This window comes from Paroedura picta, chromosome 1, assembly GCF_049243985.1.
Source record: "Paroedura picta isolate Pp20150507F chromosome 1, Ppicta_v3.0, whole genome shotgun sequence".
Classification (NCBI taxonomy): domain Eukaryota; kingdom Metazoa; phylum Chordata; class Lepidosauria; order Squamata; family Gekkonidae; genus Paroedura; species Paroedura picta.
Genome location: NC_135369.1, coordinates 201,488,726 through 201,515,632, shown reverse-complemented (window position 1 = coordinate 201,515,632; position 26,907 = coordinate 201,488,726). Strand labels below are relative to the sequence as shown.

Sequence of the window (26,907 nt, the reverse complement as noted above, 5' to 3'; positions counted from 1 at the left end):
TGGGGAGCTGATGCAGGAGAGAGGCTAAGAGGCTGAGCAGCAGATAAGGATGCCACTGATTCAGATCTGGCACAATCCCATGTGGTTGGGCAGGATCCCCTTGCTTAGTTCCCCCCCCCCCCCCATCTGCTGTGAAACAGACTGTTATCCAAAGGCCCTGTTTCTTTTAACTTGTTCGAAGGACTGTCTCAGTGTTCAGCACTCCCATCGTCCACTCAGCTGCATCAGGCTTAGATGTCTGCAGGAGAAAGCAAGAGACTTAGCAGGGGTAGTCAAACTGCGGCCCTCGAGATGCCCATGGACTACAGTTCCCATGAGCCCCTGCCAGCGAATGCTGGCAGGGGCTCATGGGAATTGTAATCCATGGACATCTCGAGGGCCGCAGTTTGCCTCCCCCCGATTTAGAGCATCCATTCTCAAGCTGCAGGGAATTCAAACCACCTCGCATTTGCTTCGCCTGTGATTCTCCACCTGCGCTTGGAGGCCTGGATGCAAATAAATATTTCTCAAATGTTGTAGGAGAGACAAAGAAGAGTAGTCTCAGACATACAGGGATGGTCAGAATAGAGGCCCTGCTGGCAGATGGGATTTTATGCTTCAGAGGCACCCCAGGAAGCTCAGTCTCCCAGCCTCATACTCTGCACTCCCATCCTGACCAGGGCAGAGTCTGCACTTACTTTGTTTATTCCATTGTCAATCCTGTTGAATTCAGATCGCTTTGAACTCAGGTCTTCCTCTCCCCCCCCCCCCCATTGAAACAGGAAACTCTTCTGCACGTGGTTAGGGAGGCTCAGAAGAGGGGGGGAGGATCCAAGAAGTCAGAGGAGGGAGGAAAAAATCCTTTCTTTTCTTGAAGGCTGACAGAAGTTGAGAGAAATTAGGGGCTTCTCCTTGTCACATGACCACCTATAGCCAATCACGGGTCCTCTACCACGGAGGAGAGCCCAGATTCAAAACAATGCGATTTTATAATATATTCAGGATTAAAAGCAGTCTGAGATATCGCACAATAAAGGTAGGGTCACTCCAGATCAATCAAGGAAAATTTAAATCGCCCCAAATCCAAACGGAAATCGCATTCTGTGTAGAGGGCAGGGACTGAATCGACCTGGGATTGGAATAAAAGCTCCGTGCAGTTTACACCCTGGATGGTCTCATCAGATCTTGGTTGTTAAGCTACCGGGTCACACACAGAGGAGCGGGAGTCCTGAAAACCCCACCACGTTGCTATTAGTCACCTGTGACTTCACAGCATGTCGAGGGCGCTAGCTAGAGACGCAGAGAAAGTGAGAGTTTGCACTCTCGTAGGTCTTCCTGGGAAATGTGGTTTGATTGTGGCTACTTGCATCGCTAACCAAACTGGTTTCATTCCTAGGACTTGGAGGAATTTTGCTTCCGGTTTTGCATAAATCACTTGACGGTGGTGACGCAGACTATGGGCTTTGCCGAAATGGACCACGACCTTTTGAAGAACTTCATCAGCAAAGCCAGCAAGGTGGGAGCATTTAAAAACTGAAGGACCTTTGCAGGAAACAACGGAAACTTCGTTTTTAGCACGGAATGTTCATACCTCTAAACCTGAAGTGTCAGGATCTGGCTGGGATCCAGAGGCCCTCTCATTGAAGGCGAGAGGAATGCATTTTTGGTTTCGTAGTTTCAGAACAAAGCCGTTGACTTCGGGGATGTGGTGCCATGCACCTGTAATTTTTTTTTAAAAGATCACCACCTAGGGATCATACTTAGATACGATAGCTTTAACATTAACATTTCCCCCTTTCATATTAACTGGCTCCTTTCCTTAAGGTCTTCTGAGAAAATGTTTGGAAAAGATAGCATACCACAGTCTTATTATAGCTGTATTAGCAGCATATAGATGCCCTAAGATGCCTTTTATACCTGGCTTTTTACTGCCCAAAGGAGGCTCAAAGCGGCTTACAATCCCGTTCCCTTCCTCTCTCCACAACAGCCACCCTGTGAGGTTGATGGACTTCTGAGAGAACAGTGCCTGGCCCATGGTCACCCAGCTGGCTGCATGTGGAGGAATGGGGAATCAAACCTGGTTCTCCAGAGTAGAGGCTGTGATTCTTAAGCACGCTACCACGCTGATGCTCAGAACTTGACAAGTTAGATGTTATGATGGGAAGCTCCAGAGAACGGTTTCCTTTCCTTTGCCTCCTTGATCTGCTGCTCTGCTTGCAGAACTTCTCCACCCCAGGCCCACATCCCACTTGCAGAGAGTAACAGATCTTGTTCTGCACTTAAGCATGTCAAAAACTGTGCCCTGCAGCTTGAGGGTCTGAGCCTTACTTGGCCTTTTGAAATCATTCATGAGCTATTTATCTGTGCCCCTTTCTGTCTAAATTTTTTGGCTTGTGTCCAGCCCCTCCCCCCCATTTTGCTGTTACTGAGGCTATGCTAAGTGAAAGGGGGGTGATGTCACCAAGTTGCAAAAGGAGAAAAGGGAATAATAATAAGGGACCCGGCCCTTCCCTGTAAAGAAAGCGGCAAGTTTTCTCGACTGTGTGGCACAGGCCAGAGCGGCTACAGAAATGTGGCAATTTGAAGACTAACAGGTTTGGTGGGTAATCTTGTTTTGTGGGACAGAGCTCACTTAGAACCATAAAGTTGGAAGGGGGGCATACAGGCCATGTAGTCCAACCCCCTGCTCAATGCAGGATCAGCCTCAAGCAGTTTTTCTCAACTTTGTTAACATTGAGAAGCCCCTGAAACGTTCTTTAGGCTTCAAGGAACCCCAGAAGCAGCGCAATCATGCAGAATATGACTGGGAAGCCGAGCTGTGTCCATGTCCATCCCGGGGCCCCTCCCCTCCCCTCCCCCCCCTCCAGACCCATTGATGGCCACGGGGTGGTCAACATGACCATATTTGGTTATATCATCCGATAAACGTTTAACAGATTTTTAAAACGTGTATTAAAAATTAATTAACTCTCACCCATTTGGGAAGCCCTTTCAAGGCTGTCAAGAAATCCCAGGGTTTCACAAAAGAATGAGAGAGCCTGGCCTAAAGCATCCATGAGAACTATCTCTCCAGCTGCTGCTTAAAGACTGTCAGTGAGTGGGGGGGGGGGGGGGGGCTCATCATGTCCAGAGAAGCTTCTTCAGAGAGAAGCTTCAAGAGTCCCAGTTAATCCTAGGTTAGTGAAGAACCACCCATTTGCGACCAAACCATTTTCTCTGTTCATGTCATATACATAGTTCCTGCTCCACCCTACTCCCACCCAAGCTTCTGGGACTGCATCAGGCATTATTGCCACAAAACATTTCCCCCCTAAGACACACATGTAATTAAAGGGAAGCCGTTACTAGGTCTGTCTTGTATTTCCCCCAACTTTTCTCCTTAAATGGGAACTTAAATGAGTATTTTTGAAGCAACGCTGTTGAGCAGGAACTACTCAGAAGTCTTTGGATGCATGCATCCCTCTAAAGCTCTCAGATTTAAATTTCTTACTCCTTTTTCAGTTCTGTTGTGTACTTAAAAAAAACGTGAACAGCAGCGGTTCCACTTGCATTTCAGCTGTCAGATTATGATGATTATGATGATGATGATGATTATGGATTTGAATTCTTAGTATGTGATATCTCGCAAAACTCTTCCAAGTGCGTGGGGAACAACTTTGCATGTGCGTGTTTGAAAACTGGACTCTTAATGTTCAGGCTGTTTTGTGATGTGAGTGAACTCCACACATCTTTTGTATTGCTGTGAGCGAATGATACAGAAAGTCCAGTAATGGCCGTATGCAAAGCTCACAGATCAGTGTGTGTGTGTGTGTGTGTGTGTCTGTGTGTGTTTCAGATGCTTGGTCTCTCCCCATGTAGCTGGAATTGAGTTATTCTACATTAGAAGAGACTTTGATTTTTCTTTAAAGGGTTTAAACTCCCAATATTTTGTATTGGAATGACCTCTAATAGTTTTGTTCAGATGCTACTAGCAACATTAGACGAAATTGTATTTAAAACAAGGAAAGTGGAAGAGTGTTTTATGTGTCTTATGGAGATAATTGTAGTGAGGGTCAGTATTCTGGTGACCATCCAGGATTGCAAAGTTAACTAGAGTTTTCATTGTGCAGGCACCTACCTTTGATTGAAAAATAGTTATTGACTGTGGAACTGTTTTTACATCCCAGTGTACTGACAGGAGCTGTCACGTTAAAGTTAAATTTTGTCTACAATCCTGGCATTGTGGAAATCTGTTAACATTGTAATCATTAATTAAAATCAGACAGTGTGTTACCCTCTTGGTCTTTTCTACTTCACTATAATTTCTAAAGACAAACATTAATATTATTCTAATTCCTACCTAGTAAGTTTATTTATTACATTTAAATAACGCCCTCCCCTGGGGTTCAGGGCGGTTTAGTGAAATCCATATGATACAAAAAACACCATAATTTGAACATACAATAACTGAGAACACGTAATATTTCTAACAGTAAAGCTTATAACAGAATGTTTAATATTTAATGTTTATTTATAGCCTTCTGATTTTGCTGCTTGTTATTTCGTGTTTTCAGAGCTGTGGGGGCCAGGACAGAAAAGGCCCTGGTCCTAGTCGAGGCTGGACAAGCCTCCCTGGGGCCAGGGATCACCCATTTATTGGTGCCAGCACAGCGTAGTGCACTTTGGGGAGCATAGGTGGAGAGGCCCAGGATCATTACCAAAACCTTAAGCCTGATCCAGTATTCAGCTGGTAACTGGTGCAGCTGTTGGGAGTGCAGGCCAGATGTGTGCCCTCCAAGGTATTCTTGCAAGAACCCTGGCTGCTAGTTTGTGGTCAGGGATAAGGATAGGCCCGTGTGGAGTGAGTTACATAAATCCAGCCTAGAAGTGATATTCTGGGTCCAGTTAGGGTGCCAGTAGATTAGCTTGGCCCAGGTGGAAGTTGTACCTAGCAAGAAAATAACAAAGTCTGACAGCATGGTTGGAAAGCCTCCCTTTTCCTAAGCTATGCTGCAACAAATTTCTGAAATGACAGGTTAAAGATGTCCTTTGTATTTCCTGTAATACAAGTTACACAACTGAAGAAAACCGATACTTTTATTTTAAAAACTGTTTTATTTATCCTTAAAGGAGTAACATTAGTATACCGAACAGTACTTCTAGTGTATGGTTGCCAATTATTGGGGATACAGAGTCATATTAAAATAGGATGCTTGCAGTTTTCTATCCCAAGTCTTAAATAAAGCTATTACTAGTAAAATCCCAAGAGTTTCAGTTTTGTCTCTTGACATATTCAGTGTTTACAATCCAAGTACTGATTTGTGTGAAACGAATGCATCTGGAACCATTAACTCTACAGCATTTTAAATCTCTTTCTTTGTTCATGATACAGACAGAAAAGTGCACTTTGGGTATTGCGTACTGCAGAGGGAAGAGCTGAAATTGGAATAATTTAGTAAAATCCAACCGGGCTAACCGATAACAAGTGCATGTTTTTTTTATCATTATCAACGGGGTAAAAGAAAATTGTTAATGAGGTATAGGGTGGGTTTTTTTTGTTTTTCAGTAGTATGACTAGAGATTGAGTTTATACCTCACTGTCGAGTTCTACACACGGTTGTAGGGTTTAATCCTGCAGAAACCTCTGCACGTGAAGCAGGAGGACTACAAAGTAGAAACCGCGTTTTTAAACACTGCAATATTTGGATCCTAATTAATGGGAAATAGTGCATCGAAATCTAAGATTAAAATGAAATTAGTGCATTTGGACTAATCCTACTTAAACGTCAAACTTATCCCCCCCCCCCCCGAGTTCAGCATAAATACAACAAAATGGTATCAAACCAGTAAAACTACATTGGGAAACAAAGAAATTTGCACTTTAAAAAAAACCCTAATTTGTATAAATTAACAATTAAGTAGATAAGATTGTATACAGGCTGCATCAATAGCATAAAGGTTGGGGGAAAACAGAAGTGAAAAAAAAGCCCAACTATACAATTTAGCTATTGGTTACAGAAGGAGAAGCTGAGATTTGGATGCCAGGGGCCCAGGATGAGTTGAGCAAAGGACAAGGCGTGTGAAACGGTCTGCAGGGGACTTCACTTCTGATCAGGGGTAGAAATGTCAGCTTCATCATTTAGCTTCTGGTTTTGTATTCGAGTTCGAGTTGAGGCTGCAGAAGAAAGCATGATTGTTTGGTAAAGGTTTTGTTGTCTTTAAGTTATGTCTTTTAAGTTAAAAAAAAACACTGAGAGAAGACAAACAACCACTTAATGAAGCATTAATCTGAATAGATTATTTCCAGTTTCATGCAAACAGAAGTGCTACAAATCATAGAATCATAGAGTTGGAAGGGGCCATACAGGCCATCTAGTCCAACCCCCTGCTCAATGCAGGATCAGCCCTAAGCATCCTAAAGCATCCAAGAAAAGTGTGTATCCAACCTTTGCTTGCAGACTGCCAGTGAGGGGGAGCTCACCACCTCCTTAGGCAGCCTATTCCACTGCTGAACTACTCTGACTGTGAACATTTTTTTCCTGATATCTAGCCTATATTGTTGTACTTGAAGTTTAAACCCATTACTGCGTGTCCTTTCCTCTGCAGCCAACGGAAACAGCATCCTGCCCTCCTCCAAGTGACAACCTTTCAAATCCTTAAAGAGGGCTATCATGTCCCCTCTCAACCTCCTTTTCTCCAGGCTGAACATTCCCAAGTCCCTCAACCTATCCTCATAGGGCTTGGTCCCTTGGCCCCAGATCATCTTCGTCGCTCTCCTCTGTACCCTTTCAATTTTATCTACGTCCTTCTTGAAGTGAGGCCTCCAGAACTGCACACAGTACTCCAGGTGTGGCCTGACCATTGCCGTATACAATGGGACTATGACATCTTGTGATTTTGATGTGATACAGCCCAAAATGGCATTCGCCTTTTTTACCGCTGAATCACACTGCCTGCTCATGTTTAGTTTACAATCCACAAGTACCCAAGGTCTCGTTCAAACACAGTGTTACCTAGAAGCGTATCCCCCATCCAGTAGGCATGCTTTTCATTTTTCTGACTCAGATGCAGAACTTTACACTTATCTTTATTGAATTGCATCTTGTTCTCATTTGCCCATTTTTCCATTGTGTTCAGATCTCGTTGAACTCTGTCTCTATCTTCCGGAGTATTTGCCAGTCCTCCCAATTTGGTGTCATCTGCAAACCTGATGAGTAGCCCTCCACCCCCTCATCTAGATCGTTGATAAATAAGTTAAAAAGTACTGGGCCGAGCACCAAGCCCTGAGGTACCCCACTACTCACCTCCCTCCAGTCTGATGAAACACCATTGACAACAACTCTTTGAGTGCGGTTCTCTAACCAATTCCCTATCCACCTAACTATCTGAAAATCCAGATTGCAGTCCTTCAATATATCCATCAGAACATCATGGGGAACCTTATCAAAAGCGTTACTAAAATCCAAGTAAACGACATCAACCGAATTTCCACGATCCAGCAAACCTGTTACTTGGTCAAAAGAGGAACCAGGTTGGTCTGGCAGGACCTGTTGGAGACAAATCCATGCTGACTGCCTTGGATCACCAAATTGTCCTCCAGATGTTTGCAGATTGCTCCCTTTAATAACTGCTCCATTATCTTACCCACAACAGAGATCAGACTCACTGGTCTATAGTTTCCCGGGTCATCCTTCCTCCCTTTTTTGAAGATTGGAATGACGTTTGCTCTCTTCCAGTCCTCCAGGACATCTCCAGTCCTTAAAGAGGTCCCAAAGATGATGGACAAGGGTTGTGCAAGTTCTCCGGAAAGTTCTTTGAGCACTCTCAGGTGCATTTCATCCGGCCCAGGGGATTTGAACTCATCCAGTGCAGCTAAATGACACTCGACAACCTCTCTGTCCATGTCAACCTGCCATCCGGACACTATCCCTTGGCTACTGCCATCTCTAGATGTGCCTAAACCCTTTGACCAGTGGGAAAAACAGATGTAAAATAGGCGCTGAGCCTTTCTGCTTTTTCTGCATCCTCTGTTAGAATTTGTCCACCTTGAGGTTGAGAGGGGACATGATAGCCCTTTTTAAGTATTTGAAAGGTTGTCATTTAAAGGAGGGCAGGATGCTGCTCCCATTGGCTGCAGAGGAAAGGACATGCAGTAATGGGTTTAAACTACAAGTACAACGATATAGGCTAGATATCAGGAAAAGAATTTTCACAGTCAGAGTAATTCAGCAGTGGAATAGACTGCCTAAGGAGGTGGTGAGCTCCCTCTCACTGGCAGTCTTCAAGCAAAGGTTGGATACACACTTTTCTTGGATGCTTAGGGCTGATCCTGCGTTGAGTAGGGGGTTGGACTAGATGGCCTGTATGGCCCCTTCCAACTCTATGATTCTATGATTCACCCAACAGTGGGCCTATTGCCTCCTTTACTTTACGTTTGCTCCTCACATAACTGAAAAATCTTTTCTTGTTACAATGGGCTTCCCTGGCCAATCTTAGCTCGCTCTCAGCTTTGGCCTTTCTGATGATTGATCTACAGTGTCTAGTAACCTGTAGGTACTCTTCTTTAGAGCTTCCCTCCATTTCCTGAACATTTTCCTTTTCTTTCTTAGTTCCTCTTGAAGTTCTCTGTTCATCCAAATAGGCTTCTTAGAGCTCCTGCAGTGTTTTCGTCTTTCTGGGATAGTCATGGATTGAACATGCAATAGCTCTTGTTTGAGTAGCACCCACCCTTCACATGCTCCCTTCCCTTCCAGCATTCTTGTCCATAGTATGTCACTCATAATGTCTCTGAGTTTATTAAAGTTTGCCCTATGAAAATCCAACATCCGCGTCTGGCTATCAGCTTCCTTGCCCCTCCGTCTCAAAAGGAATTCTATGAGGACATGTTCACTTGCCCCTAGGGTCCCCACCTCCTTCACCTCATCCACCAACTCTTGCTTGTTAGCCCAAATATACCTAGTTCTCATCAGTTCTTGTAGAGCCTGACCTTACACGCTGGGTTGAACCAAGAGTTAACATGTGGGCTTTTACACCTCTCTAGCAGCCCAGCTGAGCCCAGAGGGAAAAGGGATGCTGGGAACCTTGTGTACAAAATGTCACCAATTCCCTCTCCTCAACCCCCTGTGTGGCAATTACCCACAAAGCCCACAAAGGTGGACAGATACTTACTCATTTCTGCAAGCTTCTGCTGGAACTTGGATTCTCCAGAGAGGTGCTCCCTGTAAAGTGGGGAGAAAAAAATTCTTGTTTTACAGAGACATGCATCTCTTCAATTCAGGGACAGCTGCCCAGGGTTAGTGGACCAGGCAAATGGTGATATATGGCAAGGCAGATGGACAATCTATACTACGCAATGCAAGCAGCAACTGCACAGACTGATTCTTTTTCTACTTCCAGCTGAGTGAAGCCTGCTTCTCCCCCACTCAGTGCAGCACGACCTTAAATGCCACTTCACGCTCATTTGTCTTAACCTTCTCAAGATGCAGACCAGGCACAATTCCTCAATCCAGCTTGCTAGAACCAATTCAAATGTCATCGGTCCTCTTTAGATTTGTCACCCTGACAGAAATTGATTAAGGGCACCCAAACAGAAATTGTTTTTATCTACATGAGAGCAAAACGGGGCGGGGGGAGGGAAGAGGAGACATTCAGCACCTGCAAATGAAGGTATTGTGAGAAGCTATGCAACACGATGCAAGAGTGATCAGTTAAAATTAACAGATCTCTTCCCCTAGTACTGTTTCCAGTTCTCTCTAGAGCCTCAGAGACCGGGCACTGGGACCATCGAAGTCCTGAGGTTGCTAGGGACAGAGATGCAATAACATAAATTCGGTCCAGGAAACTATTCTCCATTCATTGCTGGCTAGCTTCCATTTCAAAGCTTCTTTCTTATACAAGTTGTAACAAATCATTAGACTAACTACCCTCAGTGAGCAAATGCATTTTGCGTGGAGGTGGCCATTTAAAAAGTTCTTCTCTCCTGGTGGAGACGGGCAAAAGGAGGGAAGTCAGCTGATCCCAAGCCTCACCAGGACCAACCATTAAAGATTTGGAAATACTAATGGGCATCCTGGCTAGAGAAAATGAGGCGGTCCTTAACCAGGACACCAAGAAGGGACACAGGGCCCATAACAGGGTGAGGAAGAAGAGGACATAAAAGCCTTCGGTGGGGGGAGCCATTTTTGGAGGTCAATTTCAACTGATTATGCCTGGAGGAAGGAAGTCTTGCACCTGAGCCCTACCTTGATGGCCGCCATTGCGCTGTGGAGCAGACAGAAGGCCATCTAAACAAGGGCTCAAAGGCAATACGAAGTGTATAGGACTCTTAACATCTAAGCTAGAGAATCTGCCTTACATTAAGATCAGCAAAAGAATGAACAGACAGAAGAACAGCTTCACTTGGCAGAGATTTGGGGGCCACTCGGACCCCAAGAGCTGAAGGGAGTGATGCTTGTGGATTAGCAGGGCCATTCTCCACACCATCTGAACAACAAGTTTTCAAATGCTGGAAATACCTCAAAACAGGCACATGCATGTACATTATGGTACTGTAGATATAGAGGGACCCTTCAAAATTTCTTTGGGTTGGATCCTAAGAATGGCAAGAAGGGCTCTGCTCATAGCATAGGACTTTCCCCCTCCCCATGTCCTCTCTGGGAACCCTGAGGAATGGCCTGGGGTGTTACAGCAGGAAGTTGCAGCCATGGCCCCGTTTCTTTAGAAAACAGAGAGAAATGGGAGACTTCCAATCCCTTTGAACAACCAAGCTCACCAAGCACAAAGAACCAGGCTCGCAAAACCCACCTGCCATCTGCTTCATCCTGTCCTTCTATATCAAAGCGGAGCCTCTTCAGAGGTTTGGGCACCGTGCTTATTTCCAGGCCGCGCTTCAGGTGGCGATCACTGTTGCACATCATCTGGTTTATCTTCTGAAACTTTTCGGCGGTCTAGATCACCAGAAAACCATACAAAATGTCAAACTGAGCCCCTGGGCTAAAAATAAAACACCTGCGAGAGGGCTACACGGACCTGATACTAGCCCACATGGCTCAAAGTACGTAACTTTCTCTGGTTTTTGTTGTTTTCTTTAACAGAGGCTGGGCTCCTGTATTTGTTTCCATCTTAGATAGAGGTAAATGCATGACCAAGCTAAAAGATACGCTCCACCCTCCTACCGCTGCTGCCTGCAGCACGAAGCAGCTGCTTTCCGTTAAAAAGGGGGGGAAAGCATAAAACTCAGGGAGATGATACAAAAAATGATACCTTCTCAGTTTGACACTAATGCTCTATTCCCTAATACAGGGGCAGTCAACCTGTGGTCCTCAGATGTTAATGGACTACAATTCCCATGAGCCCCTGCCAGTGGAGGACCGCAGGTTGACTACCCCTGCCCTAATAGACACAGTTGGCATTCAACACAAGAGACTCACCCCAAAGGATTCGCCTATCGACACCAATATCCTGCAGGAACAAGAATAAAGAAAGGCACCTTAGCATTCTTTCACCTTTTTGATGAAACGGGAGAGATGGGGGGCTCACAAAACTACACAGAAAACTTAGCATGTACAGTACTACTCAAAAGGCCCTGTCATATCCATGCGCATCTTTAAGCACACTCTCCACTGTATATTCTTCTGTGCCACTGCCAGTTTTGATATTTGTCTCTCTCAAAGAGCTTTGCTTCCTGCAGGTGGAAAGGTACAAGAACCTCTCTTTCTTCCCTTGCTGATGGGAGATGTGGGGCAGGGGGAGGGGAAGAGAAGCAGCCTTGAGAGGGAAATGTAGCCAGGTGAACCCAGCTTTTTAACTTACCCTCCCAAAGACTCTAACCCAGCCTTTCTCCAGTTTTCTTCCATTAAGAAACCCCTGAAACACTGTTCAGGCTTCAAGAAACCCCAGAAGTGGCACAACCATGCAGAAGATGGCTGGGAAGCAGAGTTGTGGACATGCCCACCCTCTTCAAGCCCATCACTGGCCATTTGGGGAGGGATGGGTGGGTTGACATGATCCTCTACGGTCATATTACACAAAAAAGGTTTAACAACATATATACATACAGGAGCCCTACGGAATTATTCCGCCCTGTGAAATTATTCTCTCTTGTTTGCCTTTGTGTCTGGTGCAATCCTTTGCTGAGAGAAGGAGGGTACCAACCTTGATCCTGGGGTCATTTTGTTAGGAGACAAGAGCCTTTCAGAGAATTTGGAGGGGCTTTTCAAAGGAGAGATGTAGATGTTGTTCCCCGCAGGAACACGTAAAGGAGAATTAGACTTGTAAGGGCTCTGGGGAATGTGCGGAATAGGTGACAAGGTTGGAGGCTGTAACACGAGAATTAAAACGAGGCGTCAGTGCTGTGGAGTACTACTAATTAAAAAAAAACCATTTTATTATTGTTAGGAGAAAAAGAGTTGGATTTTATATCCTACTTTTCACTGCCTGAAGGAGTCTCAAAGCGGCTTACAGTCGCCTTCCCTTTCCTCTCCCCACAACAGACACCCTGTGAGGGAGGGGAGGCTGAGAGAGCCCTGAGATTACTGAAGAAGAAGAAGAGTTGGTCCTTATATGCCGCTTTTCTCTACCCAAAGGAGTCTCAAAGCGGCTTACAGTCTCCTTCCCTTTCCTCTCCCCACAACAGACACCCTGTGAGGGAGGTGAGGCTGAGGGAGCCCTGATATTACTGCTCAGTGAGAACAGCTTTATCAGTGCTGTGGAGAACCCAGGGTCACCCAGCTGGCAGCATGGGGAGGAGGAGCGGGGAATCAAACCCGTCTTGGCAGATTAGCAGCCACCATTCCTAACCACTACGCCACTCTGCCTCCCAGCTCCCCTACCCCATCCTAGAACTCAAGAGCTCAGCACCAGACAGACAGGACCAGAGGCAAACGACTTACTCTGTTGGAAGCATACTGCAAAATGTTAGTTTTCAGCCTCTGCATAAACACCAAGTTGTAGAAGACTATAATGGAATCATATCTTCCTTCCCTGATCAAAACACACTTGAAAGTCTAGAAAGGTGAGAAAGTTAGATGTCAGTTGTAATGTCTGCATTCCCCTCATCCCACCCTCCCACAGTAGTTGATCCATCTGTGGAACCTCATGTGGCTCTGACATCATCTCAGTGGGCCTGGCTGGGCATAAAGGCAGGAAATAAATGCTGTAAAATAAATACTATTTTGCCAGGCCACTCCTCTGCATCCCTTATTTATTTCTTGTATTTATATACCACCTTCCCCTGAGGCTCAGGGCGGTTTACATAAAACGCCAAAAACAGTACATGGAACATAGTTTTTCATAATAATAATATTAACATGAAACTATAAAAGAGGCAACAGAGTATAACGATGCAAGTAGGTCCAGAGCAGAACACATGGGTGGATTTCTGGGAGGGAGGGAACAGGGGCCCTGCAGATGTTGTTGGTTATGCCTGGTCTCAACCGAATGCCTGGTGGAAGAGCTCCCTTTTGCAGGCCCTGCAGAACTGCTTTAGCTCCATCAGGTCTCTGATCTCCTCTGGGAGCTCATTCCATCAGGTGGGGGCCAGGACAGAGAAGGCTCTGGCCCTGGTTGAGGCCAAGCGGGCTTATTTAGGGCCAGGAATCATCAGCCGGTTGGTGGTGGTGGAGCATAAAGCTCTTTGTGAGGCATAGTGAGGCGGTCCCTCAGGTACGCTGGGCCCTGATCACATATGGCCTTAAAGGTAATTACAAGAACCTTTAGCCTGATCTGGAATTCAGATGGCAACCACTGTAGTTGATGGAGACTGGGCCCGAATGTGGGTCCTCCATGGTGTTGCTGTGAGCACCCTGGAGTTTTGGACCAGCTGTATCTTCCGGATCAAGGCTGAGGGCAGGCCTGCGTAAAGCGAGTTACAGAAGTCCACTCTAGAGGTGTCTGGCCTGGGAAGGGCCAGAGCTTGTACACCTACTCCCCCCCCCCTTAAACTGTCTGCTGTCTCTCCTCCCTCAGTCCTCCTCAAGCCTGTTTGTTAATGCAGGTTATTTATTTATTTATTTTTCACATTTATATCCCGCCTTCCCCAAAGGCTCAGGGCGGTTTACATGGAACTGAAGAAACTATACAGAAAACATTACATATAACTAGTTATAACATTAATAATAACAAAGTAACTGTTTAACATTAAACGGTTTGGTTCATCCCTATTCCCACCCCTATTAGAAGACAAACAACATTTGTGATAGGTATGAGCTATCATGAATCACTGCTCACTCATTCAGATATCTGAAGAAGGGAACTGTGACTCACAAAATTTTGTCAGCCTGGACCCTTGCTCTTTTCTCCTACCACAGACAGACCAACATGGCTATCCATCTTGATCTATCGCCAAGGGAAAATACTAAAGCCAGGAAAGGCTCCAGGTTATAATTTTCCTCCTGAGTTTTTAGAAATTGCACCAGATTGGTGAGTTCCTTTGCTTAAAAAAAAGAAAAGAAAAGAATATGCTTTTCCATACCTCTTGGTTTGTATTAGGGAGTTCTTTATATGCTGTCACGATGGTTTTAAATGTGAGGTCGACATTCTTCACCTTACATATGCCATACATTGAACACATCATAATCTGTTGGAAAAGCAAAGAGGAAGAACTCAGAAATGGTAATCAATGGCATTCTGCTTCCGTCTGAAGATAGACTAAATCAGAAGAGAGAGGACTGACATCTTCTTGCTTGTGCGTTTTAAAATTGGCCTTATGCTTAGAAATGGGCTGACCAAAAAAGAGCACAATCATAGCCCTATACCTGGCTTTCTCAACCACGGTTTCATGAAACTCGGGGGTTTCTTGATGGACCCAGGGTTTCCTGAATGGGTGGGAGTTAACTATTTTTAGATATAATTTAAAAATTTGTTAAACATTTATTGGATAATATGACTATATATGGTCATGTCGACCCTCCCTCCCCTTCAAAATGGCCAATGATGGGCCTGGTGGGAATTGGAAAGGGAGGGGCCCCGGGGGGCATATATACAGCTATGCTTCCCCATCATATGCACAATTGGCCCACTTCCTGGATTTCTCAAAGCCTGAATAAAACTTCTTGCCGGTACAAAAGTTGAGAAAGGCTGCCCTATACCGAAATACTCAGGGGTGGGGGATGAATTTGCATCACACAGAGAGCAGGAAAAAGAGTACTGGCCCGAACCAGTTTGTTTTTTTGGGGGAGGCACTGGACCTTCAGTCCTGTTCTGACGTGGCACATTCATTCGTTTGTCTGTACAGAGCTCAAGTAGCCCCTAGATCAGAGATGGACAAGCACCATGATGCTTCGGCACAAGGGTCCCCAATCTCTTTTAGCTTCTGGGTGCCTTTGAGATTCCGACACCACATGGCAGACGCAGCTGCTAAATGGCCGCCATGGAACGGCTGCTGCCGAAGACAGGGCCCACCACAAGACAGCAGCCAGAGCTTCCCTTTGGTCTTATAATGAATGTCCTTGTGCTGTGGTGGCAGCAGCTCCCATTGTAATGATTTTAAAAACCGCACAGCCAATCAGACGCCTCAGAAGGCAGCCGCTGCTTTTTAAAAGCATTTGGCAGATGCTGGGAAAGGGGCCAGCAGGTGCCAGAGGCACCCCCTGCAGACCCCTGCTCTAGCTGGTCACCAGACACTTGCTGCTCTGCAATCTAGCTCCCTGATGGCTGAGATTCCTGCAAAGAATGCTGGCCGAGGTCACTTTAATCATTCAGGGGTGGCCACATGGTGGCTCGCGAAATGTCCATGGACTACAATTCCAATAAGCCCCTGCCAGCATATGCTTGCAGGGGCTCATGGGAATTGTAGTCCATGGACATCTAGGTTTGGCCACCCCTGCCTCAGTCGAATCCCTCATGGCACTTTCTATATTCTTTTTAGCAAGACTGATCACTCCATGCAGGTCTGTTAAGAGATCCCCTTTGTGACCATAACTCAAGTTGGTGGATAACAGGGAGCCTAATCAAAGTTAGAAACCTCGACTATACAAGGCGTGTCAGGCATTACCTGATCTAAGTGCCTGTCTTTCATAAGTTCATATTCATTTTGCAGCGTGTGATGAAAAAGCGTCCAGATCAAATGTACAAGGTCCCGGTGGTCAGGAAGAAGCCGCGAGGCTAAGCTGTCCAGTCGTATGTAAGCCAGCCAGTATACTAGAAAGAAAAAAATTTGCTATTTCTAGATTAGTATCAATTTCCCAATCTCCCCCGGGTTCTGTAACAGCCTGCAGTCACGGTACAGGAATCTGCAATAAAGCTTTGCAATTTTCATTACAGTTCATGGACTCAGCATTGCTGTCAATGGCCATCTAGCTTCTGCTTAAAAACCCACCACCTCAGCCTGTGTAAACTGAGGACCTGCTATGACTGGCAGGATGGTCTTCCTGGTGTTTGGCCAAAAACTGTTTTGCTTTAATTTCAATCTGTTGGTTCTGGTCCAACTGTCTAGGGCAGGGGTAGTCAAACTGCGGCCCTCCAGATGTCTATGGACTACAATTCCCAAGAGCCCCCTGCCAGCGAATGCTGGCAGGGGGCTCTTGGGAATTGTAGTCCATGGACATCTGGAGGGCTGCAGTTTGACTACCCCTAGTCTAGGGCAACAGAAGACCATTCCATCCACTATGACAGCCCTTCAGATATTTGTAGATGGCCATCATTTTATCTTCCAGTAGTCTTTTCTCCAGGCTAAACATAGCCAGCTCCTTCAAGTCTTTACACACAGGAATGAGTTTTCAGTCACCTCACCATCTTTGTTGCCCTCTGGACATGTTCCGCCTTGTCAACATCCTTATTAAACAGCCGTGTGCAAAACTGAGCACAATACTCCAAGGGAGGTCTGACTGGACCAGAATAAAGTGATATGGACCCCATACAGAGCTTATTTCAGCAATGATGGAGGATTTCCCCAACCACATGATCCCTCTCATGCGTGATGCCTGGGGTGGCATGGAGCACATTATAGCTTTACAAAACTCTAGAAGGGAGAACGAGGATTATGTGGTTGGGGATTATGTTGGGGGGGGGGGAGTAAGCCACAATACTTACTTATCATAATATTACTAACCTTTTTTGTAAAAAAGCGAGAGAGAGGTAGATTTCTGTGGCCTCTGAGGCTGATTAACCAATGCTGGTTGAATATCTGGAACTGCAGCGGAGTATGTTGAACTTGGGGAGAGATATCTAAGAGAAAAATACCACCACTGGCATGTTAGTCAATGTTTCCAACTTGCAAATAGCTCTGAGAATGACTGAAATTGAAAAACAACTAACAAATCATTATACACCATGAAACCAATTCAATACATTACCTATAGTTAACATAGTCAAATCAATGACACACACATGCTGCCAATTTGTTTTAAAATATAACAGCACTCTGGCCTGAATCCCTTTTATCTGCCTGCATTCTAGCCCCACTCCTAACTGTCATCACTGTGGTCACTGGTAAAGCAAAAGGGTCACAATGAAATGTAGTGCGCAGTTTGCTTTGAGTGTGAATAGAAGCTTACCACTCTTGGTATATGCTTAGAAAATGGTGAACAAGCCAATTTTCAAACATGTGCTTATGGCAACTTCCAAAGAAGCACTCCAGAAAAATAAGGGGGTTTAGTTCAGTCACAAAATTGGATGGACTTACTTAGTGAGAGCTTTGCTCCCCATTTTATATAACAGATAAAGGTAGCCATCCAAAGCCTGGACTAATAATGATAGACACATTCATCGCACCTTGGCAAATTGCACTCACTAAAAAGTTGTGCTACTATGCTACTATGGTCTCTCATATCAATTGTTTTTGTCTATGGGTTATGACAAGGCTATAGATCTTGGTAAGACAAGAGTGATAGAAGTAGAGAGGCAACATGATCTCAACAATATTTAGGAAAGATCTGTTAAACAGGAACACCTAGACGCAATATCTAAGAAAAGTGGTAAATCCTGAGCACAGGAGATCCTTTACCCTCCTTCATCACAATGCCCTACCCTCTGCTTACTTGAGTGGGAAATTTGATGGCTAGCGTGGCTAGCTTTAAGAATTAGGAAAGATTGGGTCGCTCATGTATAGCCATAATAGGTCCACAGAACTTCTCATGTTTTTTGGTTAGTGGATATTATCGTATGTCTCTTAATCTTGTCTTTTGTTTTATATTTGAACAGCTTTGCTATTGTTATTGCTTTTATGGCTCATTTTATCCTTGTAAAATAGTCAGTGGCAGTTAATGCTTCTAAATGTTGGCTTTTATGGTGGAGAAGTTTTAAGTTTTATTGTTGATGCATTTTTAACCTTTCAATGTTGTACCTTCCCTTTTACAAACTGCTATTGTCTAGTAGTATGTCTAAAATTTTGGTCTAAATGACCGTAAATAAAGACTATAACAGATAAAGAAGTACATTTTTCTACCTTGTATAAATGTATTAAGGAGCTACGACCAGCACTGCTTCTCAGACACATATATTACACTGAAAACAAAGTGCTGTATATGCATCTTATACTTTTGCATCGGCTGAAAACCTACAAAATGTTTGATTGACATTAAAGTATTGAATTTGAATGTGATTGACAAATATATGGCACCATAAGCCATTCTGTTTGCTTTCTCAAGTCCAGCTCCTCCTTTCATCTAGCAGCTCTTATTCAATATGTGCATATTTGCCTATTATATCTGAAATATATGCTGCCTGAGCTTCTGTATTCTTAACAAATTTTTACAGTAGGTATGATTCCAGTTAAGGTACAGATAAACCAGTTTCCCAATGCTAAAATCAGGAGATTAAAACACCGTATAAGGTGAAGCCAGAGAAGTGCCACAGTTAAGTGGCCAGAAACCTCTGCGTGCACAATGTCCAGCACCTCTGGCTAAAAGGAATTCAGAAAACAAGGCCTTATGCAGGTGCTAGTCTCAGAACAGGCAAAGCAGTAACCTGATTCTGTATATAGCAGCTTTCCATGTCCCTGTTTTACTTACAGGTCTGCGGCAGTGTGATTGTGCTGTGGGGGCTGCGTAAGGCAGCTGGCAGGCTCCAGCTGGTCGGCCTGTCCATCTCGTTCCTTTGACTGTTTTATAAGTTCAAATAATGGTGAGTCCTAGAACAGACGGCAACAATGATTTTCATTAATGAAATTATTTTAAACAGCATAACACAGAATCTGGAACAGAAGGGACAGGTTTGCTTACCTGGGACTAGCATTTCCTAAGCAGTTTAGCTTTACAAAACTCCAAAAGAGAGAACTATTTCTGACATGCAAAGGCTGAAGCAATTGAGCCAATGTAACAATATGTGATGACAAAAACCATGTATCTTGTGAAATATGGAATGAGGCTTTTGGATACTCATAAAAAACATTACCAAGAGCTAAAGAGCAGAAACTACACCAAATAGGGTTGTGTCCGCCATGTTATCAGTGTATAAAGTCTTTTAATCGGGGAGTTTTATTGGGTTTTTAAGACTGTTACCCGCCACGAGCCCACTGGGGAGTGGTAGGATATAAATCAAAATAATAAACAAACAAACAAACAAAGAATAACTGCACATATCTTTAATTAATGTTCGCCCCACAAAGCTGGCCTTTGGGAAACATACTTTCCCTCGGCCCAGCCCTTACCCTCAGACCGCCATCACTGCTAACCCCCCCTCCACGCCCACCGCTGCCCGCCTGCTTCGCACCCCCACCCCCACCTCTAACCAATGGCCCTGGCTGCCCCACGCCACGCCCTTCCCACCCCGGCAATTAATGTCCGTCCCCGCCCATCCCCCCACTTACACCTTGCGCCTGTGACGACACCCAGCCTGTCCCCGGCCTTCCAGGCCGACGCCGCGGTGACGCTCCGAGAAACGCCTCGCTCCCGCCGCTCAGACACACTCCGCCAATGCACCAGTCCACCGCGAGCCCCGCAGCTGGCCCGCCTCCGCCGCTGGGCTGCGGCACGAGGCCTGCAGTGCCTGGCCTGCTGCCGCGGCCGCGCTGCCCCACATACCACACCGCCTCCGACGTCGCATCTGGATCGCCGCCATCGCCTCGACGCCCACCCGGCCTCCTGGACTCACCAGCCCACTGGAAGGTACATCTACCCGCGAGACATAGGAGGCCGCAGCACTGCTGACCACGCCCGCCCACCAATTCCCTGCGACCCTACTGTTCCCCCCGCTAGCGCCCATTTTATTCCTTGGTAAAATGGGCTTTAAATCTAGTCTTAAGATATCCTCAGTGTCTCCTGTCCAGCATGAAGATGAAGACACTACGAAAACTCATGAGATTATAAACTAATGGGGTCTGAACTGACAGGAAAAAGTATATGGGGTCGTACTGGGTAGTTCCCTAAAGAGCCTAATGAAGAGCCTAATGCTGGGAGCGACTGAGGGCAAAAGAAGAAGGGGACGACAGAGAATGAGGTGGCTGGATGGAATCATTGAAGCAGTTGGTGCAAACTTAAATGGACTTAGAGGAATGGTAGAGGACAGGAAGGCCTGGAGGATCATTGTCCATGGGGTCGTGATGGGTTGGACATGACTTCACACCTAACAACAACAACAACTAGATAGTTCAATTAAAGTGCCAACCCAGTGTGCTGCAGCAGTGAAAAAGTCAAACTCTTTGTTAGGGATTATTAGGAAGGATTGAAAATAAAACTGCTGCTATTATAACTCCCTCATATAGATCTATGGTGGACTTTCTCACCTTTTTTCCATTTAGAAACCCCTGAAACATTCTTCAGGCTTCAAGAAACCCCAGAAGTGGCATGAATGTGCAGAATATGGTTGGGAAGCATAGCTGGGTATGCACCCACCCGGGGCCACTCCCCTTCCCACCCCCTGCAGGCCCATCTTTGAGCATGGGGGGCAATGATGTGACCATATATGGTCATATCACCCAATAAATGTTTATCAAGTGTTAAAAATATATTAAAAATTCATTAATTCCCATCCATTTGGGAAACCCTTCCGTAGCCACCAAGAAACCCCAGGGTTTAATGCAATCCTTGTCGAGAAAGCCTGATCTATGGGCCTGGTCACCATATCTGAAAAAGGACAAGTCAAAGCTAGAAAAAGTAGAGGAGACCGACCAAGGTGATTAGGGAGTTGGAAGCACCCTTTCTACAAGGAAAGGCTGAAGAATATGGGACTTTTCCCAGACTAAGGGGGGACATGATGGCAGAAGTTTAAGCAGTTATGCATGGGGTAAACAGAGCTGACAAAGAGAAATTATTCTCTCTCCCAAAATACTAAAACTTGAGGACATCCAATGAAGTTGATGGACAGTAGAATCAGGATGGACAAAAGGAAACACTTTTTCACACAAGAATAATTAAAACGAGGCATTTACTGCCAAAAGATGTAGTGATGGCCACAGGCATAGGTAAAGGGTAAAGGTATCCCCTGTGCAAGCACCGAGTCATGTCTGACCCATGGGGTGACGCCCTCCAGCGTTTTCATGGCAGACTCAATACGGGGTGGTTTGCCAGTGCCTTCCCCAGTCATTACTGTTTACCCCCCAGCAAGCTGGGTACTCATTTTACCGACCTCGGAAGGATGGAAGGCTGAGTCAACCTTGAGCCGGCTGCTGGGATTGAACTCCCAGCCTCATGGGCAAAGCTTTCAGACGGCTGCCTTACCACTCTGCGCCACAGGCATAGCCTACTTTAAAAGGGGATTGGATAGATTCATGGAGGATAGGTCTACCTGGTGCCAGTGCTAGATAGCACCCTGGGCTCATGTGACATCAATGGCCCTCCTCCAACCCCCACTATTAGGTATTCTAGTGGGATGGGTGTTGTGTGCTATTACCGCCATGTTCTGTTCTGTTTTGTATTGTATTATTGTTGTGTCCTGTTTTAATGGGGTTTTATTTGGGATTTTTATCAAAGGACCACTGTAACCCGCCATGAGCTGGTTTACGGGAGTGGCAGGGAATAAATTAAATCAGTGGCTGCTAGCTATAGTGATTGAGTGGAATCTCCACATTCATGAAAACTGAATCCCAGAGCGAAGAGGCAACATCAGGGGGAAGATCTCACTTCTATGTCCTGTTACTAGCTCTCTAGAGGCCATACCTAAAGCTCATCAAATCTGTCATGAAGATATGTTCACTAATGAGTTTGTGAGAACAACACTGGCCCATTCTGGATGGGGGGGGGGGGAAGAAAGCGAAAGAGACTCTGAACATAATGTTGAAGCATACCCTAGACCAGGGGTAGTAAAACTGCGGCCCTCCAGATGTCCACGGGCTACAGTTCCCAGAAGCCCCTGCCAGCATTCGCTGTATGGGGTCCATATCACTTTATTCTGGTCCAGTCAGACCTCCCTTGGAGTATTGTGCTCAGTTTTGCACACGGCTGTTTAATAAGGATGTTGACAAGGCGGAACATGTCCAGAGGGCAACAAAGATGGTGAGGTGACTGAAGACTCATTCCTGTGTGTAAAGACTTGAAGGAGCTGGCTATGTTTAGCCTGGAGAAAAGACTACTGGAAGATAAATGATGGCCATCTACAAATTCACTGGCAGGGGGCTTCTGGGAATTGTAGTCCATGGACATCTGGAGGGCCGCAGTTTGACTACCCCTGCCCTAGACACAAGATCGCATATCTAATTGTTTGGAAATTACAAGGCAGAGCAATACTTGATGTAGGGAATGACTAATGACTTCCAGTGTAACACCCCAGTTAGGGAATTGCCCTGTGGAAAGATACTAGAGCTCATGAGTTAAGAACAGCTCGCCTTTTTTCAGAACAGGGACTTAATTAGTTTGCTTTTGTTCGGCCTGTGGACTTTAACCCAGCTTTTCAACCACGAGCTTAAGACAGTGCTAGAAATAATTTGAAACAATGCTTCTTCCTAGTGCAACGTTCAGAGCTGAAGACAAAACTTAAAATTCCCCTTTCTATTAAAATATAACCAGCATGTTGTAAAAGAAGAAAGGGACAAGTCTTGCCAGGCATGTGTCTGATCCATTCTAACGTGTACCACTGTCTTTCTGTTCAGACTTCTCATTTGGGGGCGGGTCAGTAGGGCAGTGAACCCTCAAGGGCTCACAATCCTCAATTTAAAAAATTCCAAACTTCTTATCTTTCAAGCACACATAATGAATGACTGAGAGTCTGGTAAGAGACTCGAAAGAAGCACCCTAACAATGTTCTGCCGCTACGCAGGGGAGTCGGACATACCAAAAAGTTCCTTGCAGTTTGGCATCAAGGATAACAAGTGGGAACAGTTCATTTCCTCTGCAGACAGAGCCCCTCCTACATATTGGCAACCCCCAATGACACTATATTCACAAAAAGGAAGGCTGCCCCCCCCCCCCAAAGGCAAACGTGGCCAACTATCTTCCAGACTAAGAACCCTTAAGAGACAGGTCAACAGATAAACGGTTACAGGAAAGCTCTGGCATTTCCTAGGCTGGAGAACTGGGGAAACACACAAACATGAACCTTGCCCATTCCTCCCTGAAGCCAGATTCAAGTGGGTAGCTGCATTGGTCTGAAGCAGCAGAACAAATTTAGAGCCCAGCAAAGTTTTATTCAAGGCATGAGCTTTCGTGTGCGTACACACTTCCTGAACTCTGTTGGCCACTGAACTCTAAATTTGTTCCACTCCTCCATGTGGTTGTTTGACTCCCTTCCCTATGCGACTTGCGAGTATGCCTACTGAACCAACAGTAAATATGAAAACGTCTTGATAAGTTCAACTTCCTTTCCTCTTATACTGCCAGGATAATAAACGGGAAGGAGTTATCAGCTCATGCAAATCCTGGGCAGATGGAAAAATGAGGCTCTTCCTTATAATTTGCAGAGCCTGCCAGGCAGAGGACACAACTGCAGAAGCTAAATGCATTCATCTCGTTTCTCAAATACAGAAAAGGACGATTAGGTTGCTACCTTGAAAAATGTCTTCGGTGGGGCCTCTTATGCATGGCGGCAGCTACAGCCAGCGCGGGCGTTCTGGCCCGTGCATAAGAGGCCTGGGTGGGGGCACCACTGTGTCTAGCAGCACCTTCTCCGGAGTCGCTCTTGTTCTCACACCTTTTTCTCCTGGTCACTTAAGAAGGGGGTACAGGGTTGATGTCAAAATGCAGCTCTGTGCTACGGTGCCTGAGGCAGAATTTGTCTACTGCTATGGCTTGAGCTGAATACAGGAGGAAGTCCATGGATGAGTGTGTCAAGAATTTAGTGGCTCTAGTGAGCTTGTTAAGATCCTTCCAACGTCATGCTGTCCTCCAAAACTTCAGTGAACAGAAAACAGGTCCAAACAGAGTTGGTAGCGGAGGCCAAGAATACAAAGATGTTGTTTCATATGTCTTCTGAAGCTCAAGCTTTCTTAAGCTGGATCCCCAGGCACCTCATGCCTATCTGCAGGAATGACGGCATCACATAGTGGTGACCACAGAGATCTTTAGGCTGCCCATTCTTGAGGAAAGATCATATTCTAGCTCTAGAAATAGTTGGGGAAGCAGAATGAGAGGTTCTGAAATGGTGGAGCTACCAAAAAAAGGCAAGAACTCCCTTTGGGGATAAGTTCCCAGCAGGCTGACCTCCAGAGTTTCGTTTTCTAAGTGGAACTTAACAGACAACTTCTTCCTTTTGGTCAACACCAGAACAACCACCTGTTTAGATGTTATTTATATGAAAAAAGGGTGTGAGAACATCAAGGATCTGTGTCATGTAAGTCAAGAGCCTTATGAACCTCCTTGTGCCTTCTGTAGCCTGTGTTCAAATAAGAGTAATTTGTAGGTGGAGAACTCTGAAGACTCCTTCCTGCATTTATGGGAGGACTGATGCCCTCTTGCCTTTGTGTAGTTGGCTGATGCATCCTCGACCACCATGAGAAAATTCAAGTACAGAAACATACCCACCTCCCCATTAAGGAGGGGTTTCCCTGTCCCCTTGTTGGAAGAGAGTGTTTCTCCTGGAACTTTCTACAATTTCTCTGAAGCAGCTGTTGCCAGGCTGCTATGGTGGGGACTTCTTGTCCTCTAAAAAAGGTGAGAGCTCCTCTTTAGATTGATAAAATTTCTCCTTGTTTCCCAAGAAGTGGATGAGCCAGTGGCAGACAATATTACAGACAGAAGGGGCCCAAGTGACTTTTAAAAACAACAACTACACACACAGTTCCAGAAGGGGAACATACAGCCCGTCAAGTATGGAATTAATACACTACATATTGATCCCAGGATACAAATTCACTGTTAGAATAAAGCCCCATACACTGGAAGCAAAGTTTGCTGAAATTCACTAGATTTTCAGAGAAATTGTGCATTGATCTGTGAGTCTACAACAACCTAAGCTATCACCCTGTTAACTGCCACTTGCAACAGAAATTTAAAATAAACAAACACTGTGACAACAAAAATGCAATAGGTCCTTCGTCTATTACTACCCATTCTTCATTCATTCTTAATATTACACATTTAAACAAAATAGCTGAAGCAGCTAGCTCGTGGCAGGCTGCCAAGAGGTTGGTATAAAATGATTCACTTCCGTTCTTGGGAATGACTGAATACCTTTCTCTTACTGGCAGAGAAGCGGGGGGCAAGTTACATGGTAGTGGCCATGAGCACCTCAAAGGCATTATACTGACTCTGCTGAAAATGTTTGCTTCAGGTATGAACCTGATCATCAATTGCTAAAACAAAACAAGAAAACACACGACTCCTGATAGTGCCCAACATACTATATTATTAACGACAACAGGAACATCCTTATTGCCGCAATTTACTTGGACAGCTCCGGATGATACAGAGAACGGCCAAACTTTACGGTGAGAGAACATGTTGGCTGGCACAGGACAAGAACACTGAGGTCGAAGAACATCTCAAATGTCTTAATGAGCACTTAAAATGGCTGCCAGGATGCCACCGAGATCTGTACAAACGAAGCATTTCTCTTCAAATGTCCCCCTTGTTTACGACTCGATACAGTTATGCATTTGGCTCTATAGTTCCACAGAAGATCTTTTTCAAGATAAAATTGAATGCTGATTAAAAGAGGAGCTACTAACAATTTCTCAAGTCAAGATTTCACAGAGTTCCAATAGTCAACACTGCTGCTGCTGAACTTTGTACAAAAGGCTTAGGAGAGCCTTAAAACAGAACTTTGTACCCTATTCACTTTTTATCTACATAAAATATTTACTTCATCAGGCTTGTGCATAAGCTTAGTTTATACAAATTATCTTCAACTCCTACTCAGCGCTTTCAAGGGACACTTTGGGTGCCAAGTATTTTTTTTAAAAATATATATTTCATTTTGTGTGAGCAAGAAACAAGTCCTAGCACCAGTCCTAGACACGCTATTGCAAATCTTGGAAGGTGACACAAACAACTCTGAATTCTATCTCAGGTTACCATAATAAGGATCAGTTTTGGTACACAAAGCTTGCAGCAATTTATTGATAGTAAAATGACAGATTAGTAAAGTGTCTCAGTTAAGGAAACACCAGCAAGAAAATAATTCAAGCTTCACTTGCTGGCTTTTCTTCCTAGTTCTTCTGCAGTTAAAAAACAAAACAAACATTACAGTAGCACTATTCAAAAGCAATGAAATGCTAGTACGGTAGTTTGTCTGACAAAATGCCGGATTTGCAAGCAAGATGCTGAACGCTCTTCAGAATGCCACCTGCCTTTGAATCACGCAACTATTGAAGCACAAACTTCAAGCACTTGGCTGGACACAGAGAGAGGATACAAATCAAAGCTGCATGATCGCTTCCTTTTGAAAGCCTCAACAGTAAAGTATAAAAAAAGAGGAGCGCAAAGTTGAAAGCACACATGTTTGGAGCATGTATGTTTTTCAATCTTGATGCATCACTGCAAATCTGTTCCACTGCATGTGATGCTGTTTTGCCAAGCAAGGGTCTCACAGTGGCACAAAGTGAAAAATCAGATGTCTTGCCAGCATCCTCTCTGGACAGTATGCCAAGTCCCAGATAGCTTCTTGCCAAATTTCTCTCTATAGCAGGGGTGGCCGGACGGTGGC

At 45.0% G+C, this 26,907-nt stretch overlaps 2 protein-coding genes across 3 annotated transcripts in view; one reads left to right on the top strand and one right to left on the bottom strand.

Moving 5' to 3' along the window:
* Nucleotides 1–4,251, top strand: part of LOC143827220 (RCC1 and BTB domain-containing protein 2) — a 35,162-nt gene extending 30,911 nt beyond the window's left edge. Inside the window, exon 14 of the mRNA XM_077316616.1 lies at nucleotides 1,376–4,251. Coding sequence (XP_077172731.1) covers nucleotides 1,376–1,516 — 141 coding nt within the window. The 3' untranslated portion in view covers nucleotides 1,517–4,251. The remainder of the gene's footprint in view (nucleotides 1–1,375) is intronic.
* An 802-nt stretch (nucleotides 4,252–5,053) lies between these two features.
* The window catches only part of RB1 (RB transcriptional corepressor 1), a 55,087-nt gene continuing 33,233 nt past the window's right edge, over nucleotides 5,054–26,907 (bottom strand). For both annotated transcript variants that reach the window (XM_077316599.1, XM_077316605.1), the window contains 10 exons: nucleotides 18,906–19,024; nucleotides 17,006–17,121; nucleotides 15,950–16,095; nucleotides 14,429–14,533; nucleotides 12,849–12,962; nucleotides 12,112–12,275; nucleotides 11,388–11,418; nucleotides 10,762–10,904; nucleotides 9,127–9,176; nucleotides 5,054–6,133 (listed from right to left, as the gene is read on the bottom strand). In XM_077316599.1, coding sequence (XP_077172714.1) covers nucleotides 6,060–6,133; nucleotides 9,127–9,176; nucleotides 10,762–10,904; nucleotides 11,388–11,418; nucleotides 12,112–12,275; nucleotides 12,849–12,962; nucleotides 14,429–14,533; nucleotides 15,950–16,095; nucleotides 17,006–17,121; nucleotides 18,906–19,024 — 1,062 coding nt within the window. In that variant the 3' untranslated portion in view covers nucleotides 5,054–6,059. The remainder of the gene's footprint in view (nucleotides 6,134–9,126; nucleotides 9,177–10,761; nucleotides 10,905–11,387; nucleotides 11,419–12,111; nucleotides 12,276–12,848; nucleotides 12,963–14,428; nucleotides 14,534–15,949; nucleotides 16,096–17,005; nucleotides 17,122–18,905; nucleotides 19,025–26,907) is intronic.